This window comes from Theropithecus gelada, unplaced genomic scaffold (assembly GCF_003255815.1).
Source record: "Theropithecus gelada isolate Dixy unplaced genomic scaffold, Tgel_1.0 HiC_scaffold_212, whole genome shotgun sequence".
NCBI lineage: Eukaryota > Metazoa > Chordata > Mammalia > Primates > Cercopithecidae > Theropithecus > Theropithecus gelada.
The window spans coordinates 9,078-33,952 of NW_020258564.1; the positions used below are offsets into that span (position 1 = coordinate 9,078).

Sequence of the window (24,875 nt, forward strand, 5' to 3'; positions counted from 1 at the left end):
ATTAAACCATGAAAGTTGTTTGTCTAACATTTCTGAAGACAGGATTTCTGAGAAGGGAAATGATGCCTGCCGGGATGTTGTATATCCAGACCAGAACCAAAGCTTCCCACGTTGCTATGACAAATTCCCTTATTCTCTACCTCAAGGACATGGTGTGGTGAAAGCAATGCTGCCTTATGGCTTGGATGTGGTTAGCTCAGTTCTCAGCCAAGGCCACCCTGGAAGGACAAACAATGCTTGAGATAATGGGGTAGAAAATAATATGTGTCTGAAAACTTCCATGCAAATTAAAATTAATAAAATGAAATGTATCCCACTGGCTAGCTTCATGACTGTGTTCCAGATGACTGTGCACTTTCTAGAAAACATTTTGCCTTTTTGTTCAAACGGTATCCCCAAAGTTGACCTCCTACTATCTGCACCAGCCTTGTTTATTTCCAGCTGTCACATGCTCCCTCCAAGAACAAAGCCTGGCCACCCCTGAGAATGTTACAAAGAATGAGCCAAGACTCCAAAGGAGAGGGCTCTAAGAGAGACACTCTGGAATGTTCAGAGCTGTGGCAACTATCTTGTTGCATGTGTGTGTAGTTTTCCCAGGAAACTGCTTGGAGGATAACTACTGCCATTTGGATGCATACCTCGGCTACCTGGGTTTTAATTAGGTGTGCCGCTTTAGAGTCACACCCATACTAATGCCTGTAGGACTTATGTAATTAAGTGTTTTCTTTCTTTTCATCCATCCAAGTAAAGGAGCAATAGCACAAAAGGCACTTTGGTAAGGGTTGCAGTGCTGAAAGGATGTTTGTTATTAAACGGTTGCTTGATTTTTAATCATTGACTAAAATGAGATAATCATTCTGGAGCAGGAGAGCATTAGGCAAAAAAAGAGAGATGAGGTTGCGCTCACTGGCTCATGCCTGTAATCACAGCTACTCAGGAGGCTAAGGTGGGCGGATCACTTGAGGTCAGGAGTTTGAGACCCACTTGGCCAACATGGTAAAACCCTATCTCTACTAAAAATAAAAAAATTAGCCAGGCATGGTGGCACACACCTGTAATTCCAGCTACTTGGGAGGCTGAGGCAGGAGAATCACTTGAATCCTGGAAGAGGAGATTGCAGTGAGCCACTGCTCTCCAACCTGAGTGATGGAGTGAGACTGTCTCCAAAAAAAAAAAAAAAAAAAAAAAAGGAGCAATGAGGCAGGGATTTCTTTTTCTATTCAGTGATTGGAAAGAAGCAAAATACATTTCTTTAGGTACTGATATATAGTAACACCTTGATAAGTTTTTAGGACCCATTCATCCCACATTATTGTGATTGCCATCACTGGAAAAGGTTATTTCAAGTAAGTCCACCTCTGAACTTTCTAAGGACATATTGGATTTTTGTCTGTCACAGCACCACTATAACACCATTACCATTCCAGTGAAACAAAAAAAAAACCCAAGACTGTAAAATTAGCTTTATGGTGTTTGCCATTGTTTCACAAGTTACAGTAATTCCATTTATTGGAAGAGAAAAAAAAGGTGACAGAGCCACATATGGGAATAAAGGATTTGACAAATAAAGGAATGAATTCATAGCATACAAAAGTAGGTATTTAAAGCTGTCTGGTCATTGTATGATTGGGTTCAGTGATGACAGAGTATCCACAGTTAGTGTGAGATTTCCAACATGCACCAAATAGTAGCTCAGCCTTGAGAAACACGAACCACCATTCTGCTGGAGCAAATCCAAGCTTAAGACTCGCTTAAGAACCATGGGAAAGCAAGGATATAAATATTGCAACACTGTATAAGGATCAGATGTGGTTCTATATATAGGAAGAGACCGAAGTGTGATCAAGATTTTGGTAAGTAGACACTACCGGGAGTTACAAGTAGTGGGTTTGTTTGCATATAAAATCTGCACGTCATTTGGGATTTCCATTACCATAAGGTTCCCATGAATTTCATTAAGTAGTATTTTGGAGTCCGTCTTTCTGGAATGGAGATTCTGTTTACAAAAGCCTCCTTTCTGTAACTTACTATTCCATGACACCTTACAGAAATCATTCCTCAAAAATGGATCCAAGTCGGCTGCTATCCTTCCTCTCCTGGCTGCTATGTAACACTTCGCGTCAGCACACAAACACGGCTTCCTTTTGTGATCTGGAGGTTTGTTTGTGTAAAAAGCCGCTGATACAGTCATACTTCCTGTAATGATTTGATTTAATACGACATCCTTAATCCTGAGATTTGATTGCAGATGAAAGAATACAGCTAAAACTACAGCAAATGAAAAAAATCTTTCCTTTGAAATTCCCTCCAATCGCCTTCTTGGAAGCTCTTTACTTTTCGATAATATTAAGTAAATTTGCATAAAGTAACAGTCAGCTGAGAGATCACGCATTTCCTGGCTCAGAGTCAACAACTTCTGATTTTTTGTTTTAAGGAAATAGATACTCTATAATCAATGATAGTAATTCCCTTGGAGTCTAATTTTGAGTAGATCTAATTTTTATTGACTTAAATATTTTTGAGGGTGAAATTAGAAATTTTAAGTAGGTAGGAGGGCATGGACACTAGGTAAGATTTGGCCTTGAATAAAGATAAAATTATAGCTAAGTACTACATCATGTGGCAAGCATTGCTAACCAAACAAAACTTGATGATGGACTTTTAGGAGGACTCTTTTGTAAAACCATCAGCCTAATTCTGCAACTGGGGCTTGAGAATCTGGGCTCCTGTGCACCCACGTGGAGGGCAACTTTGAGCCCATCCTTCTAGGGTGAAGCCCCAGGGAAGACCATTCCTCACTATGGAGGCTCAGACAGTGCACGCTGCTCCACACTGCACACAGGAGTGTCAAAGACTGCGTTGACTGGGTTCCCTGTGTTCAGCTGAAATTTTCCCTTGATAATTGGGCAAGCCAGGGAAATACGTTTCTGGAATACTCCCTGACTCTACTACTAGTTGTATGAATATCATAAACTCCAAATAAAGAAGCATGTATTTCTCTTCTGGAAGTGGGCATAGTTTGGGATTATGCGAACACTCTTTGTAAGTTTGTCAGATTTGGCAAATAACTATTCAGGACAGGAGTTTCAGTTAAGTTTGAAGATTTGTCTAATTTCCAAGGCAATTTTGTAATATACAGGGGAAAAAAGGTTGCATATAAGACATTTAAGGTAATCTTCAAAAGTCCACACAAATCAAAAATTACTCCATATAGGACATATTCTGCACATACAGAGTGCCTGGCAGTCCTAGCTCGCGGGCATTATATTCAGATTACAAAGCCTTGACCTACATACATGACATCCTTGGCTTTTATACTCATGTATCAGTTCTGTCCTTTGACTTCCATCATCCATTCTTGTAATTTTTACTAGCTATTAACTATCAACTCCAATCAACTGCCTTCTCTTGGTCTTCTAGTTTTACACACTGTCAACATACCAATTGAAAAGTAAAAAGTTCCTGCCCTCAATATGTGGCTATCTGAATGTCCACAAATTCCTCTTCTTGCTCTGAAGACAAAGGCTTTGTCCTTTCCGAAACAAAACAAAACAAAACAAAACCAATTAGAATAGAGTTTACTGACAAATACTAGTAGCTTAAGAAGGCAAATAACTCCTTATTCTTTAAAATCCCAATTAATTTCTAATCATGCAATTTTATTGCAAATTCCAACTCTGGAGAGTCTACTACTACTCAGAAGTCACACTGGTTTTGAGAGTAGAAAACCACTCATTGCTGTCCGCAGGTCCGGGGATTGACTGGAAGTCACTTTGATTAAAGATAAATTGAAGTTCGGCCGGACGCGGTGGCTCACGCCTGTAATCCCAACACTTTGGGAGGCCGAGGCGGGCAGGTCACGAGGTGAGGAAATCGAGACATCCTTGTTAACACGGTGAAACCCCGTTTCTACTAAAAATACAAAAACAAACTTAGCCGGGCATGGTGGTGGGCGCCTGTAGTCTCAGCTACTTGGGAGGCAGAGGTGGAGAATGGCGTGAACCCGGGAGGCAGAGCTTGCAGTGAGCCGAGATTGCGCCACTGCACTCCAGCCTGGGCAACAGAGCGAGACCCCGTCTCAAAAAAAAAAAAAGGAAAAAAGAAAAACAAAAAAAATAAATTGAAATTCACAAAGGGTAAAGTGTATGAAGTTAATCATTTAAAAGTGAATGTTAAGCTTTTGAGCTTCAAATGTAAGTAAGTCTTCCCCAGAGGAAGAAAATTAAGATCATCTTGTACCTAGCCAGAGTTTAACAGTCAGAGACTAGACTTCGAGTGCACGCCACAGAACCTGGAAATCACCACTGGAAATGCTAGTACCTTTCACTTAAAAAAAATTGCATCATGGAAAGCTATGATAAAACTAGTTATTTCAGAAATTTAATAGGCGAAGAAAAGTCTAGCAAGAAGGAAAGCCAAAATTGAGAGCCTGAGTCTTCACTGTGCCGTGTGGTCAAATGTCTGACCTTCTGAACATCCTGAGAGCATACAGAACCAAACCTCGTCAAAGGCCCCAGTGCTTTCATTTTTCTCTTCTCTTCTTCTCCCTCCAGCTGGGGTATATATATTGAAGACTCAAATAAAGGAGACAGAATAATACTAGAGTGTGAGTGACACTATTTTTTCATGCTGGAGTAGAAATGCCACCTTAAAAATATATCTTCATTTACATTTCGATAATATTGAAATCACAGTCTATTAAAAATTGGGAAATTTAATGCAAATAAAAATCCAACAAAACAGTTGTTTTGATTTATTAAATATCTGGTTCATTAATTCATGGCATTTTTTTCACCTTAAACCAGCTCTTTAGATTTCTAGACACTCTGCTTTGTGTTGTAATTTCCCCAGGATGGAAAAGGGAGCCAATGCATGACTCCCCACCCCATCCCAAAGGAGTAGGGTTGGGTGACTCAGTGTTTTGCTGTCCAGAGCCACTGTCTGCCAGGCACCATGTGAGCACCGTCTATTTTATTGCTGAATAAGACACGGCTTGTGGGGCACACTGATTTACTGCTGTTGACTCTGTGGTTTCTCAAATGGAACACAACGTTTTTTAATGGACTCATTGAGAAAACCTAACACGTTAGAAATGTTTCAAAATTCAAATGCCTTTTTGGGTCAGGAATACTCCACTACTTTGGCTCCTCCTTAGCTGGGTGTTGAGTGTGAATCGGTTTTAAGCAGAAGACTGACCAGATATAATAAATTAAGTTTGCTACCTAAATCCTTTGTTAGCATAGTAACATGAAAGTATTATGTACAAAGTAATAATAGTTAAGGTTCGAGGAAAATGGTAAGTTTCAAACCAGATACAACTTCAGCGCTATTTATTGAATATTATATGATTTGTTGACTTATACATATATTGGTTTTTAAGACACTCTTAAAAACCAGACGCTCTTTTTGTTTTTTTGAGACGGAGTCCGGCTCTGCCGCCCAGGCTGGAGTGCAGTGGCGCGATCTCGGCTCACTGCAAGCTCCGCCTCCCGGGTTCCCGCCATTCTCCTGCCTCAGCCTCCCGAGTAGCTGGGACTACAGGCGCCACCACCACACCCGGCTAGTTTTTGTATTTTTAGTAGAGACGGGGTTTCACCGTATTAGCCAGGATGGTCTCGATCTCCTGACCTCGTGATCCGCCCACCTCGGCCTCCCAAAGTGCTGGGATTACAGGGGTGAGCCACCGCGCCCGGCCATAAACCAGATACTCTTAAGGCACTTTTAAGACCAGATATTTAGATAAATTGAAACAACTATTTTGTTTGATTTTTATTTGAATTAAATTTCCAATTTTAATAGAATGTGATTTCAATATTATCTAAATGTAAATTAAGATATATTTTAAGGTGATATTTCTACTCCAATATTTGTTTTGAGTGTGTAGAGCAAAAGGTAAGATGATCAAGTCTTCCAAATTTGGCTGAAATTGATACGCTAAATGAGAATACAAAAATTTTTCTGAATCTTATGCTATGTCCTTGTACCAGATACAATATAAATGAGCAAGATTTTTAATCAGCATCACATTTAAATTAGCATTGATATAAATACTGTGAAAAGAATTTAATAGTGCAACAGAAAAGGTGTAAACATGCCCATGGAATTATTTTTTGTTGATTATACCACAGTATACAGTAAAAATAGCAAGTATAATAACTAAAAGAGATAATATCTAACTACACTGCCATGTAATATTTTTTAAGGAATGGAGATCTAAAGCAACCTTCCATAAATTTATCAACAGACAAGGAAAAAAAAACCTTCTAAATAATTAAAGACAACATCCTCCCTCTAGTTCATGGATTGAGATTGTTCTTTAAACTTTCACAAACTTGACTCCCATTATCCTTACACACACCTTAAACTAGTTCAGTTCCAGGCCAGGGGTTTTAGCCACATTTTCTGTTTAATGGGAGGACATTTGCAAATGCAGTAACATCAATATATAGTAGATCTACTGTAATCTATACCATCATTTCACTGATTATCTGAATCCACTTTATTTTCCCCATTTTCTCTGAGTCTCAATGTTCATATTTCTATAGAACCAAATAGACATGAATATATTTGTCAAGGACTTGCTGTCTTAATCGCAAATGTCTTTCACTGATGACTATCATGATTATGCTTGAAGAGCCAGGGCCTGTGTGTGTGTGTGTACGTGTGTGTGAGTGTATGTGTGTGTGGTGGCGGGAATCATGTGTACATCTTTGTACGTATGCAGGGACGGAATATTCATGGCCACATTCTGCTTGAGTGAATGTGCAAATCTGTCTTTGTTTGAATGAAATGAGAATTCACCTTTTGGACATTTAACCAGTCATAGACCAGTTATTTTTTGCCTCAAAGGAATGCAGGGCACTCAACCCCTGAATTTTGCCCGGGGCAAAATGTTACCTCTTGGTATGAGCTTTATTTAAAGAGCGGGGGTATTCTTTACAGGTTTGAGATTTTCAAATCTTGTTCATGCGTCAAAGAGTCATCTTGTTTATGAGTTCCTTACCTTCAGCTCCTCTTCTTTCTCATGGCCCCACCGGACCTTACAAACTTCAGCATCTGAGAACATTTCCTGTATTGTCAGGCAGCTGAATTTTTCTTTTGTGCTAACTGTAATCAGCAAGCATGACTGAGACAGCAATTACTCTCAAGAGCTTTATTTTGCTCTTGGAATGTCAGGGGATAATTCTATGCAGTTCCTTTATGGGCAAGGCATTTTAATAGACAAGAAATGAAATGGTTGAAAGAAATATTGGCCAATAATAATGAAATGGAGAGGGGCCAGGTCTGAATGCCATGGGGATACGGGACCCACAGAGTCAGTTTTCCACATGGCTTCAGAAAGTTGCTTCGAAAACATTGTCCAGAGCAGAGCTTTCAAACTTTTATCTGTATACAAATCATCTGGGGTTCTTGTTAAGATACAGACACCCCAATTCTGTAAGTCTGGCTGGGGCCTGAGAATCTACACGTTACGAATAAGCGCTCAGATGGTGCTGATGCGGTGGGTCTGTGAACCACATTTTGAATGGAAACATTTTGAATGGAAAGAGGATAGTAAATTCCAAAACATAAAAATAAAATAAAAAAATAGAGGAAACAATGGCATCAGCCCCATTTGTGTAGGTTTCCACAGTTGTGAATGACAGATCTGATCGATTTCCTTCCATACAATTCAGTCCACTGAAGAAAGGTAAAAATGAAATTACTATATTTTGTGAATAGAGAGTCGCTCTACCTCTTTTTAGGTATTACCAAATAGACATCATTAGATATAATATTTTTCCTGCTTGAACAAAAACAGCATGTTTTAAAGCAGTGAGATCAATGAATACTGAACCACAAATCAACTCTCGGCCATAAGGTTATTGGTTAAATAAATATCTTATATTAGAGCTAATAATCTTGTACAGAAATACACTTCCTTTTAATGTCAGCATTGCTAAATGTCTGTTTATCTAACAGGACACTATTCCAATTGCCCTACACCAAGCTCTTAGAAATGTAGCTTTATTTTATATAATTTGAATTGTGAGAGTTCACTTTCATTCGAAGCACTTAAAAGGAAATCTCTCAAACACAGAAATGCTGGTTTAGCCACAAGATCAAAGGGAAAGATTGATTTTGTATGTCCATGCAGTTTTTGAGAGTGCATCTACACATTTTCGTTTTCACAGCAATCTTTGTGTTTGATGGGAGTTCTGATGTGGAAACAGCTTGCAGGGTTAAACCTGGATGGCACTCCTATGATCAGACATTGCTCTGTTGTAATAAAAGTGTCCTCAGTTCTCTTTCCCTCTGATCCTCCTGCCTGTACTTCTCCTCAAGTTTCTGTTTCTCAGAATCTGCACAGTAAAAGGTGCAATCTGGGCTCTTCCGAATCTGTTCAAACTGACTGAAATCAGCCACATATTTTCCATTTTTGGAGAGAGATACCACAGGCACAAACTCAAAACCCCAGTAGATTTCCTCTGGGATATAAGATGTTCGGCTCTGGCAGACAGCGCTGGTGGATTCCACAGTGGCATTGAGGAGGACCACAAGCTCAAACTCCTTCTCCTTTAGGTTTTGGGGTGTGAGGTCTCTCAGGGGGCTCGTCTCATCCAGCACATGGTAGAAGGTCATGGGCAGAATGAGGAAGGGGCTCTCAGAGGAGGAGTCCACGTGGAATTTGACAGTGGCTTGGTTGAGCAGAATCCGCTCCCCCTCCTTGGTGACATGGGTCTGCAGGAGCTTGCCAGAGAGCTGGCACTGAATCAAGAGGCTCTTCCTCATGTTGGCTACCTGAATCACCAAGCACAGCTTCCCATTCTGCTTGGTGATGACTGCACAGTGACTGAACTTGATGGTCTCAGCCCGCTTTTTGGGTCTTGCAATTTTGGCCAGGAAGGTTCCGGTGATGAAGATCTCAATCAAGGTCGTGATGACCAACTGAGCAACCAACAGGAAGATGGCATGAGGACATTCCTCTGTGATGGAACGGACTCCATAGCCAATGGTTGTCTGGGATTCCAGGGAAAAGAGAAATGCCCCAGTGAGAGAGTCCACTTTCATGATGCAGGGGGTATGATTTGAAATAGGCTCACCAGGTTCTAAGTCCCCGTGAATAAACGCGATGGCGTAGTAGATGACTCCAAAAAGGAACCAGGTCATCACAAAAGTGGCGGCGAACAGGGTGAGTTTGTATCTCCACTTCATGTCGATAACTGTGGTCCACAGGTCTTGCAGGTAGAGTAGGTATATGCCATCCACTTTGTCAATTCTCACGTTGCTGTGCCCACTCTTGGACATGACGCGGGGTCTGTTGGCCTTGAGCCCAGCCCCAGCAGTGTGCTTCACCAGGGGGGTGCTGGACATGCTGATGTGAATGGCATCCATGGCCAGGCTCTGGAAATACTTAGAGAAATGACAAGGACGTTTCATTATCGCCCTATATGGTGGAACTTCCAGAAAACAGGATCATCATGTGAAGTAAGTGTGAATGTACATGGAAGTATACAAGAAAGGAGAATTCTGAAGGCAAGACTAACTGATCTGTACTTAGGTGGTCAGTAGGGTAGAGTGAGGAGCAGAGACTTTGCAGAAAGGCAAACTGGAGTTAAATGCTGACCCTGCAATTCATCAGCTGTGTGACCTGGAGAAGGCTACTTAACCTCTCTGGACCTCCACTCTCCAATGTTTTAAATGGCAATACAACCTATTCCTCAGGGATTTTGTTACTATTAAATAAGGTAAAGTGTTAAAACAGAGCCTCGTATTTCAAAAAAATAATGTTATGCTGTTTTTTGTGATAACAAACTCTTATGCATATATCTCACAGAGTAATATGTTTACTTATATTCCGCTACTATGTATTCTCAATTATAGAAAATTTAAAATTATTGACTGAGTGTTAGTCCAGTACTGCTATAACTAAAATCTACCACCCATGAAACAGTTCTTGATATGGAGAATATTAGTATATGTTTTTAAAACTCAGTTAGTAGTAATGCATTTTTTAAAACCTATTTTTTGCATGATATTCTTTGTAATAGCAATTCATTTTCCCCCTAATCTAATGAATAATTAAGAATCTACAACCGCTCCTAGTTTTGTTATGACTTTGGAAAAAACTCAGTTATGAAACAACCTAAAACATTCTTATAGCAAATAATTAGGCTTTATTAATGACTTGATCAATATGCTGGTTATTCTTGGAAAAGTGCTTCCAATGTCATTTTAGACATGATATTTAGATATGGCACCAAAATTCTACCTTACTCCGTAGAACTAAGCAGAACAAGCAGGAGAAATCTATTTTAAAGAGCAAATGAAAAAGTCAGTAAATGTAGGCATCTAACATTGTAGTAGGAAAGACATACCTATAAGAAGTGCTGGGCTTCCATGCTCAGCCCCAGGGAACGCTCTGCTCCATGTTAACAGCCGGAAACAAGCTGTCTGGGAGGCCTCTAGCGTCTTATAGTACCTGCCTGGTGACTGACATACATTTCCCCCACATTCCTTGAAAAAGATAATGTGGGTGATGACAGAGTAACTTTACCTGGGTGGCATGTTTTTCTTCACCTCATTGGTATTTTAAGAATTTAAAAAACTTCCCTTTTATTAAGGAACTGATACACAGATTCATGCAATGCTCTTTCTGTTAGAGCAGTATTATCTCAATAGAAGTTTTGAAAGTAATCCTCTGGGCAAATCCCTTCAAGGAAATGGAAACTGTATCCATTAGCAGCAAACACCTGTTCAGGATGCAAAAGGTCTGCTGGGCATTTTAATTTTCCTGTTACATTATTAAGACTGTGTTATTTACTAAATGCCCCCTTGAAATTGATTTTTCCTTAGAAAGTCACGTTTTCATTTTTGTTGCAAAGAAGGGCCATAAATTATTCAAAATTTGTTTACCTGGAAGCAAATCCCACTGTTCTTGGGATCAAGTTAGAAGAAAAGTACAGGATATAATTGATAAACTAGGGCCTTACTATACCCTCAGCAACACTTCTCAGTACAACGAAGAGGAAAGTGACCACAGTAAAGGTTGGAAATGAAACACTATGCTGGCATGCCCAAATGCACAGACAAGCTTGTAACGTGAGCACCAGCAGAGACAAATGCAGCCTGTCTGCAAGTGACTGCATGCATTTTTTTTTAAACTGCTGAGGAAACTGCATGCCATTCAATCCACTGAAATAAAAACAGAGGCTTAAGTTTTCCAGTGTGAGTGATACACAAGTGTCCTGCGGGCACTCAGCCCTCTGCCAGATTCTGGAAAGCTTGGCTCTGTTTTTATGAAGGCAGCACCATGAAGCTTCTGTTTTAAACTCTCTTTCAAAGGGTCAGCAAGCCAGGCTTGGGATGAACTGGACCTGTTTCCTCTTTCTGCTGAGAGCACTTTTGCTGCAGTCCTTTGTATCTAGTGCTGGACTTCATGGCATCTATCATACCTCCTCTCAAGGCTTGGTGGACAGAAATCACAGGACAAGACCTAGAGCTTCTGGGTGTGTTGGGGGCAGCATTTCTCAGTGGGAAAGACAGCAGCTGGCAGTCAGCAGTCAAAGGGTGCCATAGCCCTCTCTGTCCTCCTCCCTCCCTCAAGTGTGTGATGCCTTCAGAACCCTCTACTACCTGGTCACTCACTCCGCAGGTCAGGTGTCTTCTTCAAGGCAGGCAGAACGTCCGCGCTCCCCTTCACCCACCTGGCTACCATGGGATTCTGCTACTGCCTGAAAGAAAGAGGGACACATGGGTTCATAGGTGGTTACCAAGTGCACCCCAGTAAGACTGAGCCCCGATGATTTTCTAAGAGTTACGTCGTGGCATTTACCTTCCAATCCCTGGAAATCTGGCGCAGTTGCACAGAATAGGGTAAAGGCTCAAGGAACGATTTAAGAAGGAAGCTGAACCCCAACCACAGCCCTCACCACACAGTTCCCAGCCCCTGGAGGGAGCTCCGTAGCAAAACACCCTGGAAAGAGAGGGTTAACCCACCCTCATTGAGGCCCGCTATGAACTGACCAGCACACGGGGAGGCAGGAAGGGGAAATGCAGAGGAAGTAAACAGTGAGCGCTGGAAGGGAAGAGTCTAGAATATTTTTACCGCCTGTGGAAATGCATTGCTACTGTTGAGTCATAGGACATTAGAGTGGAAAAGATTGTCAGAACCATCCCACTTGACACAGCTGGGTCCTGGCAGAAAGAACGAGGTCCAAAGTCTTTGGAAGCTAGCCCAGGGTTCCTGTCAGTCCACCACAAAATCCCCTTAAACATTCACAGTTTCATGTAATCTCCTCTAAATTCAAGAGGTTCTTTTGCATCTACTTTTTGAAAATAATTCTTCCTAAGCTATCTGCCTTTATCTATCTTCTATCAATCTATTATCTATCAATTATCTATCTATCTAATCTATCATCTATTATCTATCACCTATCAATCTATTATCTATTTATTACCGGTTTAAATATCTACCTACCTATTATCAATCATCTATCAATTATTGATCTATTACCTATCAATTATCTATCATCTCTATCTATCTATCTGTCATCCATCTGTCTCCACCCATATGTTTTTATGCCTCACACACACATAGGCACACTTATACTTCCTACATTTCTTCTGATCCACCAATTACTTACAGTTATTACTCTCTTATAGTTGAAGTATTCCAGATTAACCTGTGCAGCTTCTTACAGGCTGGATCCTGCCAGTGTGGCCACAGCATGTTTGGCAATGGACCTCTTTGTCAGTGCTCTATGAAGACCCAGAATCTTCCTTGTGCCCATCAATCTTACCCATAGGCTTTAGGAATTGCACTTCCTCATAGGCTCTTAATTTACAGAATTTTATTCCTCAGCAGACTTCTTTCATGAAATTTAAACCATTGTTGATACATACTCTTATTTCATATAATTTTATGTTACTGCCTTAGGTTATTTTCCCTTAGTGATTCTTCAATAGACCTGGCTTAACTTCTAACATGGTAAGCAACAATAACAGTTTCCCAAAAGATAAAAACATAAAGAATGAGAGAATAATATTTTCTTCTAATTTCCCCTATCTTAACCTTTTTCCCATTTAAAAAAAAAAAAAAAAAGCGCAACTTGCCACCAGTGCTCATTTAACTTTACATAAACATGTTTTTCCAGGCTGAAGCAAATCTGATTGATTTTCAATGTGAAAATAAAACATAAAAATCGTTCTTGGAGTTATTTCTAAACAGAACTAACATCAGAATCATCTGAATCATCGGAATCTACTATTCCAGAAAAATCGGATTCATCAAATGAATCTTTGGCCAACAACTGTTGGAGACCGATGTTAACATCGTGTATAAGAATGCTGTGTTTTCCAGGATTTGACATTTTCAGCAATCGAGAATTACTATATTTGGTGAATAAAAATACCACTACTAAAAACAGAATGTTATAAAGAAAATGATGTCTTTTGTTTCCAAAGTTGATATACTAGAGTGACATGAAAATAATAATAAAAGAGATACACTGTGTAGCAAAATCATCTCCAGGTAAATGCTGCAGCCTCAAGCGATGCCAGTGAGCATTCTCAAGGCAAATGGGAAAAGGGTTAATCCTCCCAGCTAAGCAATATTTCACATAAACCATTATCTGTTTTCTTTAATTTCTGGAAGTAATGTTTATTTCTGCAGTTTTTGTTGTATCGTTTCAGTTTGTGGGTTGGGGTTGCAATTCTTTGAATGGTGATATCTACCTAAGTGAAGTTCTTACAACTATTGAATGGATAGGTCAGTATCACTTTCTCCTACTTCAAACCAGTAAAAGATTTACGATCTGAGGTCACTGAGTGCTTATGCTGTGAGCATTTGTTTTCTGAAGTTAAAGGAAAGAAAATAAACACACTCTGAAACAGAACGAAACAGAAGGTACTTAGCTATATGGAGAACTACACTTCCAGTGTTGGGGACACAGCAAGGAGAATGGGAAATGGAAGGGTAGTACCCATTGCCATCTTGAGGGAGGAAAAAAATTCCATCAAAGACAGAGGCTCTTAAAAGGATGAACAATCCAAAAACCCACCACAGCAAGCTGGAACACACTGTTCCATCAGAGAAATCAACCTGGAAATGACCGGAAAGCTACTGACCGGTTGGAAGAAATACATGAGCAAATAATAGACAAGAATGGAGCCAGAGTGGCCCACAGTGGGAAAGATGCAGATAAATAGTAACTATAGCAATAATAAGATAATGTGATAAATATTCAGAGAAGTTATGATAGCAATAAAAGTTCAAATCGATAATGACAATCATCATCATCATAAATAGATAACACTTAAACCACCACATGCCTGCCACTGTTCTAAGTGCTTTCCACATGGAAACTTATTTAACCCTCACGCCAACCCTGAGAGGTAGGCACCATCATTATCCCCACGATTAGGAAACTGAGGCACAGAGAGGGTAAACGACTCGCCCAAGTTCCCAACAGCAGACACAGGGCAGTGGTACATTCCACAGCAAGGCTCTTGTGCCCATGCCTGCAACCGCCCTGACGCAGGGGCTCAAGCTTAGCCATATCAGAATCACCTGGAAGGCTCAGAGTTGCTGATTCAGCGGGTTTGGGGTGAAGCCTGAGAATGTGCACGTCTAACGAGTCCTCAGGTGATGGTGTCTCTGGTGCTCCAGGAACACACACTGGGAACCACACGTGATATACGGTTTCCCCTTGACAAAGAGCCTTATGGCTCAACTTTCCCTTAGCATCCTAAAATAACATCATTTCACAGAGGCACTGAGAACAGCTGTGTATCCACTCCAGGAATGTACAACCTCTGCCATCCTCATAGTTGAATGCCAACTACCCAGGGACTCAAGGCCATGGATGTTTTAAAGCAGGAATATATGGAGAATCTGATCAAAACTGTAACATATTACTAACAAGTATTATTATAAATGTTATATAAATAGTATATGTTGTAGAATATATAAGCATGTATTGTAACATTTATAGCTTTAGGAAATATATATCAATAATTCTAGTAAAAACATTAGCTAAAAATAAGTTCAGATAAATCTTTAATTCCCATAAGAGATTTTCAGCCCTTATTTATGCTAATCAACCCTTGTGTACATGCTATCACTTTTCTCTAAGTCTCAAAAATGAGCTCCTCCAGATTGGAGAAAGGGGAACCCTCCTACACTGCTGGTGGGAATGTAAATTAGTGCAGTCACTATGGAGAACAGTATGGAGGTTCCTCAACAAACTAAAATTAGAATTTCCATAAGCTCCAGCAATCCCACTACTAGATATAGATCCAGAGGAAATGAAATCAGTGTCTTGAAGACATAGCTGCCCTCCCTGTTCATTGTAGCACTATTTCCAACAGCCAAGATATGGAATCCACCCAGTGTCTAACAATGGATGAATGGATAAAGAATATGTGGTATATATACAATGGAATATTATTTAGCCATAAGAAAGAATGAAATCCTGCCATTTGCAGCAACATGGATGGAATAGGAGGCCATCATGTTAAGTGAAATAAGCCAGGCACAGAAAGACTCATATTACATGTTCTCATGCATATGTGGGAGCTAAAAAAGTGGATCTCGGCTGGGCATGGTAGCTCATGCCTGTAATCCCAACACTTTGGGAGGCTGAGGTGGGCAGATAACGAGGTCAGGAGTTCGAGACCAGTTTGACCAACATGGTCAGTTTAACCAACATGGTCTCTACTAAAAATACAAAAATTAGCTGGGCGTAGTGGCAGGTGCCTGTAATCTCATCTACTCAGGAGGCTGAGGCAGGAGAATCACTTGAACCCAGGAGGCAGAGGTTGCAGTGAGCCGAGATCGTGCCACTGCACGCAAGCCTGGGCCACAGAGTGAGACTCTGAGACTCCATCTCGGCAGGAGGGGGGGAGGTGGAAAGTGGATCTCATGAAAATAGAGAGGAGTTTCATAGTTACTAGAGACTTTGAAATGGGGTGAAAGGGAAAAAAAGAACTGAAACGTGCTTATTATCACTGAACTGTATACTTGAAATGCTAAAGATAGTAAATTATATATGTATATTGTACCTCAATAAAAAGATTTTTTTTCAAAAGTATGCATAAAATGGGGATGGTCCAGCTGTCACATGGATGCTTTGTTAGGGAAAATAAATTCAGTTTAAGAATGATTTTTTTTTTTATTCCTAGTAAGTACAACATTGATGTCTTTAAAACTTAGAGCTCTGTTAAGCCAGATTTTGGAGGTTTTCAATTTGCCCATCTCGAGGAAACTTCATTCTGTTTCAGAGTGAACTAACAAAGCAAAGGCCCCACAGAAAAAACATTTCTCACTTACAGAAAAATGGGGAGACAGTGGCTCCCCAAAACCAGGGTTCCTCAACCAGGCCTTCAGTGACCTCATTCCATGCCCATTAACCAGGGTGATGAGGTATAAAGAGTGAAATCTAAATCAAATGTAACTTTGGATTTCCAGACTAAAATTAACATGTGGTGGATCTCACTCTTAAGCTCTGAAAAGACATAACTTCCTGTTTATAAGAAAAGTTGCTTAAAAAGCTTTTTTGCTTTTTCATATGTCAAATGTTTCTGTTAAATTAATTTTTCAATGATCTCTTTGTCCAGAAATAAAAAATGCCTGGATTAAATTTGACTTTAAGTATCACAGTTTTAAATATTAAGTAGAAAAAAAAATGCTTGATGAGAATCTACTTGGGGTTCAGTGAGCTCAGGAGGTTTAAAACAATTGAGAATAAAGGCTTCGCTCTCCTCCTTGGGCTCCCTCGACTGTGGTCACAGGAGCACATGCACCACGACCTTTGGCCTTGGCCTTGGGCCATTTTCCTCCCTACACTACAGAGCAGTGAAGGATCCACTTTAAAAGCTGGTCTGTTCTAAGTCCAGCTTTTAACTCATCCATGCCAACCAAGGGCACAGATGGCTTTGCCAAGTGGCCTCAGAAACAGACATGTTCATTGAAAAAGAGCAAAGTGGACAAAGTGGATTCTCAGCAGATTCCAGAAGGCAATCCTTTGGTTTGTATCTCCCGGGGAAATTCTACTTTGCTTCTGCAAAAGCACTTTTTCCTTAGACTACTGAGGACTGAGGATGGCCCAGAAAGAATGACAGCTCCTTGGAGGCTCCAGAATCACTCATTCTCCTCTAGGGGAATTATCAGGATTTCAGGGGAAGCACCAGTTGAGATGACAGCACACTTGTAAGCTAGTTTCCTGTCAGTGGCCTGTGTTTGGAAGATATGTTTGAACTTGGAAACTATTGGTAAAGCTGCGACAATGTGGGAGGTTGTGGTTGATGTATGTTGCTTGCAACTATTTGCTGTGCCTCTCGGCTGAGTCCATCCACAAAGGATCCTTCCCTGGGCCTGTCCCTGCCGGGGTGTAGTGGGAATGGGGTGTGTGTTTCCTGCTCCATTGTGTCAGGTGTGGCCCTGTCACCTGCTTTGGCCAATGGAGTGTGAGCAGCAGTGACTCACACCATGCCTGAAGAGAGGTGTCGGGCTCATCACATGGCTTGCCTTGCATGTGGGTGGGTCATGGATTAGGCTGTTCCTTCCTTCTGGTTAAGTGGGAAGAAGGAAACTTGGAACTGAGCCATAATTCAACTACAGCTGACTTGAAACACAGGTGAGAAAAATTCTTGTTGCTGTAAGCCACACAGTTCCTAGAGTTGTTAGCAAGGCAAAACCTAGTGAAACCTAACCACAGAGACACTCACTATTAACACATATTTTTTTATCTTAGGATTATATGCCTGACCTAAAAGGTACTGCATTTAAAGGAAAGATGTAAAGTTCCGAAATATCCTCTTTTTTTTTGAGACAGCACTCTGTCACAAGATTGTGCAGTGGCACAATCTTGGCTCACTGCAACCTCTGCCTCCTGGGTTCAAGCGACTCTCCTGCCTCAGCCTTCCAAGTAGCTGGGATTACAGGCACCCGCCACTATGCCTGGCTAATTTTTGTATTTTTAGTAGAGAGGGGGTTTCACCATGTTGGCCAGCTTGTTCTGGAACTCCTGACCTCAGGTGATCCGCTCACCTCAGCCTCCCAAACAGCTGGGATTACAGTTGAGAGCCACTGCACCCAACTGAGTTCTGAAATAGTCTTAATGTAAACTCTGAATGTTGGTCTATGACTAAACACTGAATACAAAAAGAACCCAAATTGAACAAGATTGTAATGGAAAGAATGGCTTGCCTTAACCCTAAGAACAACATAGAAAAGGTGACTAATTCTCTTTTGATTACTTCTGAGTCAATATTTACATGTATCATGACAAGATAACTTTTTAGGGAAAGTTGTAAGGGCATCATATCCTATCATTCTAATAATTTGTGGAGCAAGAAGCCCCAGTTTAAGGACCTAGTGGCCTCAGGATCTGTAATCACATAGACACACTGGGCTGCCCAGGTACCACTATCATTAGGTCATTGATAGCTTTCATTTGGGAAGGGACAACTTAAAAAGGTCCAGGCACTTTTCAAAGCAGTTATAGATATTACCTTATTGAATCCCTCTCTTTACTTTGGGAAGAAATTATTTTCTCTATTTTCTAGGTGAGGAAACTAAGCTTAGAGAAATTAAATAATTTACATGCATTCACAAAGTTAACAAATGGAGCACCTGGTGAGCAAACCAGCTCTGTCTGTTCCCATGGCTGCACTCCCATCTAACCACCATCATCGGCATTAGCTTGCAAAGGAGTCTCATGGTGCAGTGTGACAAAGCTAAGTTCCTGCTCACTACGTGTCAGCATCCATTATAGATTAAGCAGCTATAATTAATTGACTCATTGCTCACCCTGTGCCAGGCCTGATATTAGGCATTATATATTAATTTAATTCTCACATAGACTCTGAAGTAGGTACTACTATTATTCCCATATTCCAGACAAAGGAACTGTGATATAGCACAAGGTATGTTGGAATCCATAGTCCATGCTTCTGATCTTAACACCAGATCTCTAACTTCAATGCCCTTTAGAATCACCTGGAGGGGTTGATAAAAATGCAAATTACTGGGCCCCACCTCAGAATTTCCGATTCAGCAGGTTTGGGGTGCAGCCAGAGGGTCTGTAGTTCTGACAGTTTCCCAGATATCCCCGATGCTGTTAGACCTCAGACTACACTTGGAAAACCACTATACTTTTCAACACTTAAAAGTTATCTGGAATATGGAGGACATGAATAAGCCAAGAAATTCGATTGTCTAAAATTTATTCTCATTACTTTCAAACAAAGGAATGGAGAGTCACTGGGGTTAAATCTATAAGCACTGCAGTTGCCAGGTGGAGTTTTTAGTTAGAAAATATTTCCTTGGGGATAGAAGTTCGGGTGTAATGTCTTGGCGAAAAGTTGAGAATTGCTGGAAAAAAGCAAACAATCAGTAGAAAATTGCTCTCAGGTTTCTTCCTTGGATAATGGGTATCATTAAGGGAAGCGTTTAGCATTGGCCTGGCTGGGAACATTGGAGGACTGTGGAGAGAACCTAGATTCTAGGCTGGGAAAGTTAAGGCTGGAGGACATTAGGCGTTCTCTTGCTGAAGTGTGTGATTCAGGTGTTCCACACACATAAAGGGATTTGTGGTTAAATAATTTTGGAAGGATTTGCCTACCGGAGCTGGAGCTGAGCTCCCAAACACCCCATTGTTTTCACTCTTTGGAGAGCCACATTGCACATGTGTTTACTACAGTTTCTGAGATGTCCTACAGTTATAAAACTTGCCTGACTGTAGCTATATATACGTGTGTGTGTGTGTGTGTGTGTGTGTGTGTGTATGTGTTTAGCCTTTTTGTGACATTTGAGAACACTTTGAGGAGTGCTGATCTGGTCTAAACTCTACACTTTATATCTGGTGAGATAAAAGGATCAAAAAGCTTGAGTAACTTGTTCAAGGTTACTGAGCCAGTAACAAGGTTAGAACTGGAAACAAGCTTTTGTGAATCTTTGTCCATTTTGTGGGTAGGTATCTCTCTTCGTGGTCATGCTATATGTTGAGATGAGTTATCCATCTCACCGGCTACTGAAGACAGGGTGGCATAGAATAGTGTGACCCCTCTCCCCTCATCCAACCGCAGCACCCCTATCATCAGAAATTCAGGTTCTCAGGCTCCACACTTGAGCTACTGAACCAGAATTTCTGGGGGTGCAGTTCCCAAGAACCTGTCTTCCAAAGAACTCCATTTCCCCAAGCCGTTCAGTAGCTGGAGTTTGCCAGTGATGCCTTGGCAAATTGGAGAGGTGCCCCTCTCACCCTACGATGCATTAGAAAAGCAACAAGTGTTCCTTTACAGACCAATCCACATTTGCACTGCATGTGAGCGTGTAATAATGCAATTTGCCTCTGCGGTCAGATATGTAGCTTTTTTCCTATGTTTCTATTCCATTATTGTTGTTTGAAATTCCATAAGTACTAAAAAAAAAAACCAATTGTTTTCCATCTCTAAATGTGGTTTGCATAGTTGTTCCCTTTACTCCTCGATGCGAATTCTTTAAAAACTTTTTTTAAATCTCATAGAACATCAACCCTTCTCTACTCGACAAAGACAAGTTTAAACAGATACTGGGCTCAACAGGGGACTCATTTTCCATTTTCCATGGCAAAGAATCTGAACACTGGAATAAGCCAGAGGTATCATTTGCTGAATATTTTCATAAAGACAGTTTAATTTCAGGCCCTTTATTTGTGAGAGAGCTGGCTAACCCAAATAAAACATTACACATCTGTCTGTTGTTACGAGTGACCAACCTCAGCTGAACATTATTACTTAATAACAACTAACTTCCCTGTAGAGTGAGAGTGCCACAGCGGAGGGCAAATGGAAATTTCCTGTGGTTTACCACCCTCGGCCTCTCCCTGCTCCAACATGTGAAGAACTTGGGTAATAAGCATATTCTCCCTCTAATCACAGCGTGGCTTGGACATGCATTGTTGTGAGATGACTGGCAAAACAGGAACACTGATGTCTGGAAGTAAGTGGGGAGGGGGTGAGGAGGCGAATTGTACTGTGTCAGCCTCCATAATGCACTGCTCAATTTTTTCATTTTTTCTTTCTCTTTTTTTTTTTTTTTTTGAGATAGAGTCTGTCTCTGTCACCCAGGCTGGAATGGAGTGGCACAATCCGGCTCCCTGCAACTTCCACCTCCCAGATTCAAGCGATTCTCCTTCCTTAGCCTCCCAAGTAGCTGGAATTACAGGTGTGCACCACCACACCCAGCTAATTTTTGTATTTTTAGTAGAGATGGGGTTTTACCATGTTGGCCAGGCTGGTCTTGACCTCAAGTGATCCTGACCTCAAGTGATCCACCTGCCTCGACCTCCCAAAGTGCTGGGATTACAGGTGTGAGCCACCGTGCCTAGCCCCAATTTTCTCTTTAGGAAAGAGATTTCTTCAAGACTCGTGGAATTTCACTATTTTTGTCTGGATTAGTGCAAACCTAAAACAGGAGAAGATGGCTCAAAACAGTACCATTTGGTTAAGGAGAAGGAAATCCACAGCATTTGGGTTTGTCTGACTGTGGCGTAAGTCAGAGTGGAAGGCTTCTGTTTTTGCAGACAATACTGGTTGAGAAGCAAGTATTTTATTTTATTTATTTATTTTCGACAGTCTTGCTCTGTTGCCCAGGCTGGAGAGTGCAATGTTGCGATCTGGGCGCACTGCAGCCTCCACTTCCTGGGCTCAAATGATTCTTGCGCCTCAACCTCCCAAGTAGCTGTGATTAGAGGCATGCACCACCATACCTGGCTAATTTCTGTATTTGTAGTAGAGATGGGGTTTAACCATGTTGGCCAGGCTGGTCTCGAATTCCTGACCTCAAGTGATCTGCCCACCTCGGCCTCCCAAAGGGCTGAGATTACAAGCGTGAGCCACCATGCCTGGCTTAATGTGTTGTTTTAGTTAATGACACTTCAAAGTGGACATGGTTGGAACATTCACAGGAGATGACACGTGGGAAGTAAGTAGTGATGCTGGTTTTCTTAAATCCTGTTTCTGTAAAACATGAGAAGCTGCTTGAGACTGGATCATGCCTTTTTAGGCCGCATCATCATATAATTTGCAATACTTCCAAATTGATTTTCCCTTAAATAAACCTCAATCTCTCACTAAGATATTGAGTCTGCCACTTTTTACCACTCACATTTATCTTTCTTTGCTTCACATTTATAATATTTTGCACTGTGATGAAGGCATGGAAACATAGAAAGCACGTTATAAATATGGGTACCAATTTCAGGCTGGCTTGTTTTCTGGCCTCATGCTGACTACTACATTTTCTTTTATTTGAAATAAATGTGGAGTTGTCAGTCTCTGTAAATTGATGACTAATGGGCTTTGATGTAATTCACCTGCATGCAAAGGTAAACTTCTTATCTTTATTGGCATTCATATTAGTTATTAGCATGAATCTCATCCCAGGCAATGGAAATTACGACTTGTGCTTGATTTAAAACCAAGTTATTTAACAATGGGATGAATGTCAAAAAGTTTTGAAATTCAGTCTCACTATCAGTCTACATTTTGACCACATTTCTCTGATACAGAAATTGTATCTCGGTGAAACACAGTTTATACCAAAATCTGCTTTAAAGACTGGTAGTATTTCTCAGTTGTTTGCTTGTCGCAAAGTTGAAAACAGATTCTGTGATCATTGAGTGATAATAAGAAATGTAGAACTTAAAAATATCTTCACATTCAATAAAAAATTAAGACATTTGGCAGTTAACTAATTTCCATCACTGTACAGTGTAAGAAAACACATTCTAACCATCTGTAGTTAATTAGCCGGAGGACTATTGGCCCAAATTTGGTGTTTTTAGAGTTGCCAGATAAAATACAAGATGTCCAATTAAATTTGAATTTCAGATGGACGGCAAATAACTTAGTGTAAGTCTGTCACATGCATTATTTGCTATATGCTTATACTAAAATTATTGTTTATTTGAAATTCAGATATATATGTACTATTTACATACATGTATCTATAGATATACATAGTACAGAGTGGCCGTACATTTGTATTTGCTAAATCTGCTAAATCTGGCATCCCTAGGGAAATGCAAACTTGTGCTCAAGAGTCATTCCTAAGGCCAAGAAACTTAAAGACAGGGTTTAACGTCAAGACATTCTTCTTGGAGGAAAAAAAGCAATCCAGATTTTCCCAGTACTAAAAACTCTGAAAACAAATCTAACCATTGTGGGATGGGGGCATAGCCTTTTCATGCATGGCTTAGCAGAGGTGTCAGAAAAGCTAAGAAGTTTGTCTCGTTTTTAAGATATTAGCTTAGGGGCTCTTAACATTTTATGTTATGGTCTTTTTTTGGTGGACTAGTGAGACACATGCCTGCCTTCTCAGAATGAACTGTTCAAACAGATAAAAGCAAAGTCACAAAGATTACAGAAGACACCAATGATATTAAAATGCACCTATGATGGTACTGAAAAAACAAAATTATACGTTTCCAAGCATTAAATCAGAGCTAATGTTCTGAAGGTGTGGTGAGCAGCAATGTTATTTCAAGGTCTCTGAAATGGCTGGAATGTGATATTGAAATGTCTGTGATTTCCACTATGACAAAGTCACAGTTGTAGCTAGTACATCTGTGGTTTGTTGCACACACTCAATACAAATTTTAGTTAGAGGCCATTTAAAATAAACTGCTGTTCTTTTCCCCTCATGTGAGATCGTGGATTCTCCTGAGTTCTACCCATATATTCTCCAGGCTTCATAGCCCTGGGATTAAATCTGACTGTGGATGAAGTTTCTAAATGCTGTAGATATTACCAGTAATTCTGGTAATACCACAGAATCAGACCAACCTATAGAATTTTCCTTGATTTATTCCACTTGTACACAATCTCTTGACATGTTTAACAGCCATCTCAGATACTGCGTCTTTTATAAACATTGGCTGCACGCTTAACAAAATCACAGCTAATCCCCTTTCCAGTAGGATATCCTTGCAGGCACTAATGTTAGTAATGAACATCACATTGGTGCTCATGTGACTGGAACAGTAAGACCAATAAGGAGACATTCCAACATCTTCTACTCTAGAAGTAATGGTGCAGTTTCTTCTGACATTAAAAACAGAGGGGGAAATAACAGAAAACAGCTCAGATACATACGTAATGCTTGGTCTTCATAGCCTTACTGTAGCACTTCTCAGAAGTAGGAAGGAGGATTTTTGCAGCTAATATATCACTCAGTTACATGTAACTTTATATTGCCATGGTTTCATCATAACTCTTACCAGGAAAGAGAAAGCGTACCCACCTAGAGTATTAATTGAGACAATACTCCCTTTCATAAATCCTCCGGTATCTCCCACTGCTGACAAGACAAATCCTGAACACCTTGGAAAACCAAAAAGACTCTTAAGCCCTGGCTCTCACTCCCTCTCCGGCTTTATTCACCTCAGAACAGAGCCTGGGTGTATACTTGCCCCTTCCTGAGCAGCTGGGTGCCCTCTCAGCCCACATCTGGCACATGCAATTCCTTCCTGAAGTTTCTTCATTTTCTCCCTTTCTTGGTTAACTCCCCCCTGTCCTTCAAAAGTCAGGTTGAACATTATCTCTTCTGTACTTAAAAAAAAATAATTCTTCAGAGGCAGTATAGTGTAAAGATTAAGAGCACGGGACCCTGATTCTGTTAACACCAGCTGTGTGACTTTGGACAACTTTCTTAACCCCTTTGAGACTCGGTTTCCTCATATGCAGAATGACGATGATGATAATTTCTATGCTTCATGGGGTCGTGTGAAGTAAAAACATATAAAGCGCCATAAAACTCTGCCTGCTCATATGGTTAGTATAATGATTAGTATTAATCATTATACAAGTGTTAACTGTTATCATCATATGCATACCACGAATAAAACATA

At 40.5% G+C, this 24,875-nt stretch overlaps 1 protein-coding gene across 9 annotated transcripts; it reads right to left on the reverse strand.

Moving 5' to 3' along the window:
• Window positions 1-6,802: 6,802 nt before the first annotated feature.
• Window positions 6,803-19,165, reverse strand: LOC112617494 (ATP-sensitive inward rectifier potassium channel 15). 9 transcript variants are annotated; one of them, XM_025374258.1, is made up of 3 exons: window positions 19,022-19,165; window positions 11,617-11,714; window positions 6,803-9,393 (listed from the first exon to the last, which is right to left on the reverse strand). In XM_025374258.1, exon 3 carries the CDS (start codon window positions 9,373-9,375, stop codon window positions 8,248-8,250), a length of 1,128 nt encoding a protein of 375 aa, XP_025230043.1. In that variant the 5' UTR covers window positions 9,376-9,393; window positions 11,617-11,714; window positions 19,022-19,165; the 3' UTR covers window positions 6,803-8,247. The 9 variants fall into 9 exon arrangements, with proteins under 9 accessions (XP_025230043.1, XP_025230044.1, XP_025230045.1 ...); XM_025374259.1 differs by lacking the exon at window positions 19,022-19,165 and adding an exon at window positions 12,007-12,112; XM_025374260.1 differs by lacking the exon at window positions 19,022-19,165 and adding an exon at window positions 11,816-11,986.
• Window positions 19,166-24,875: the final 5,710 nt, after the last annotated feature.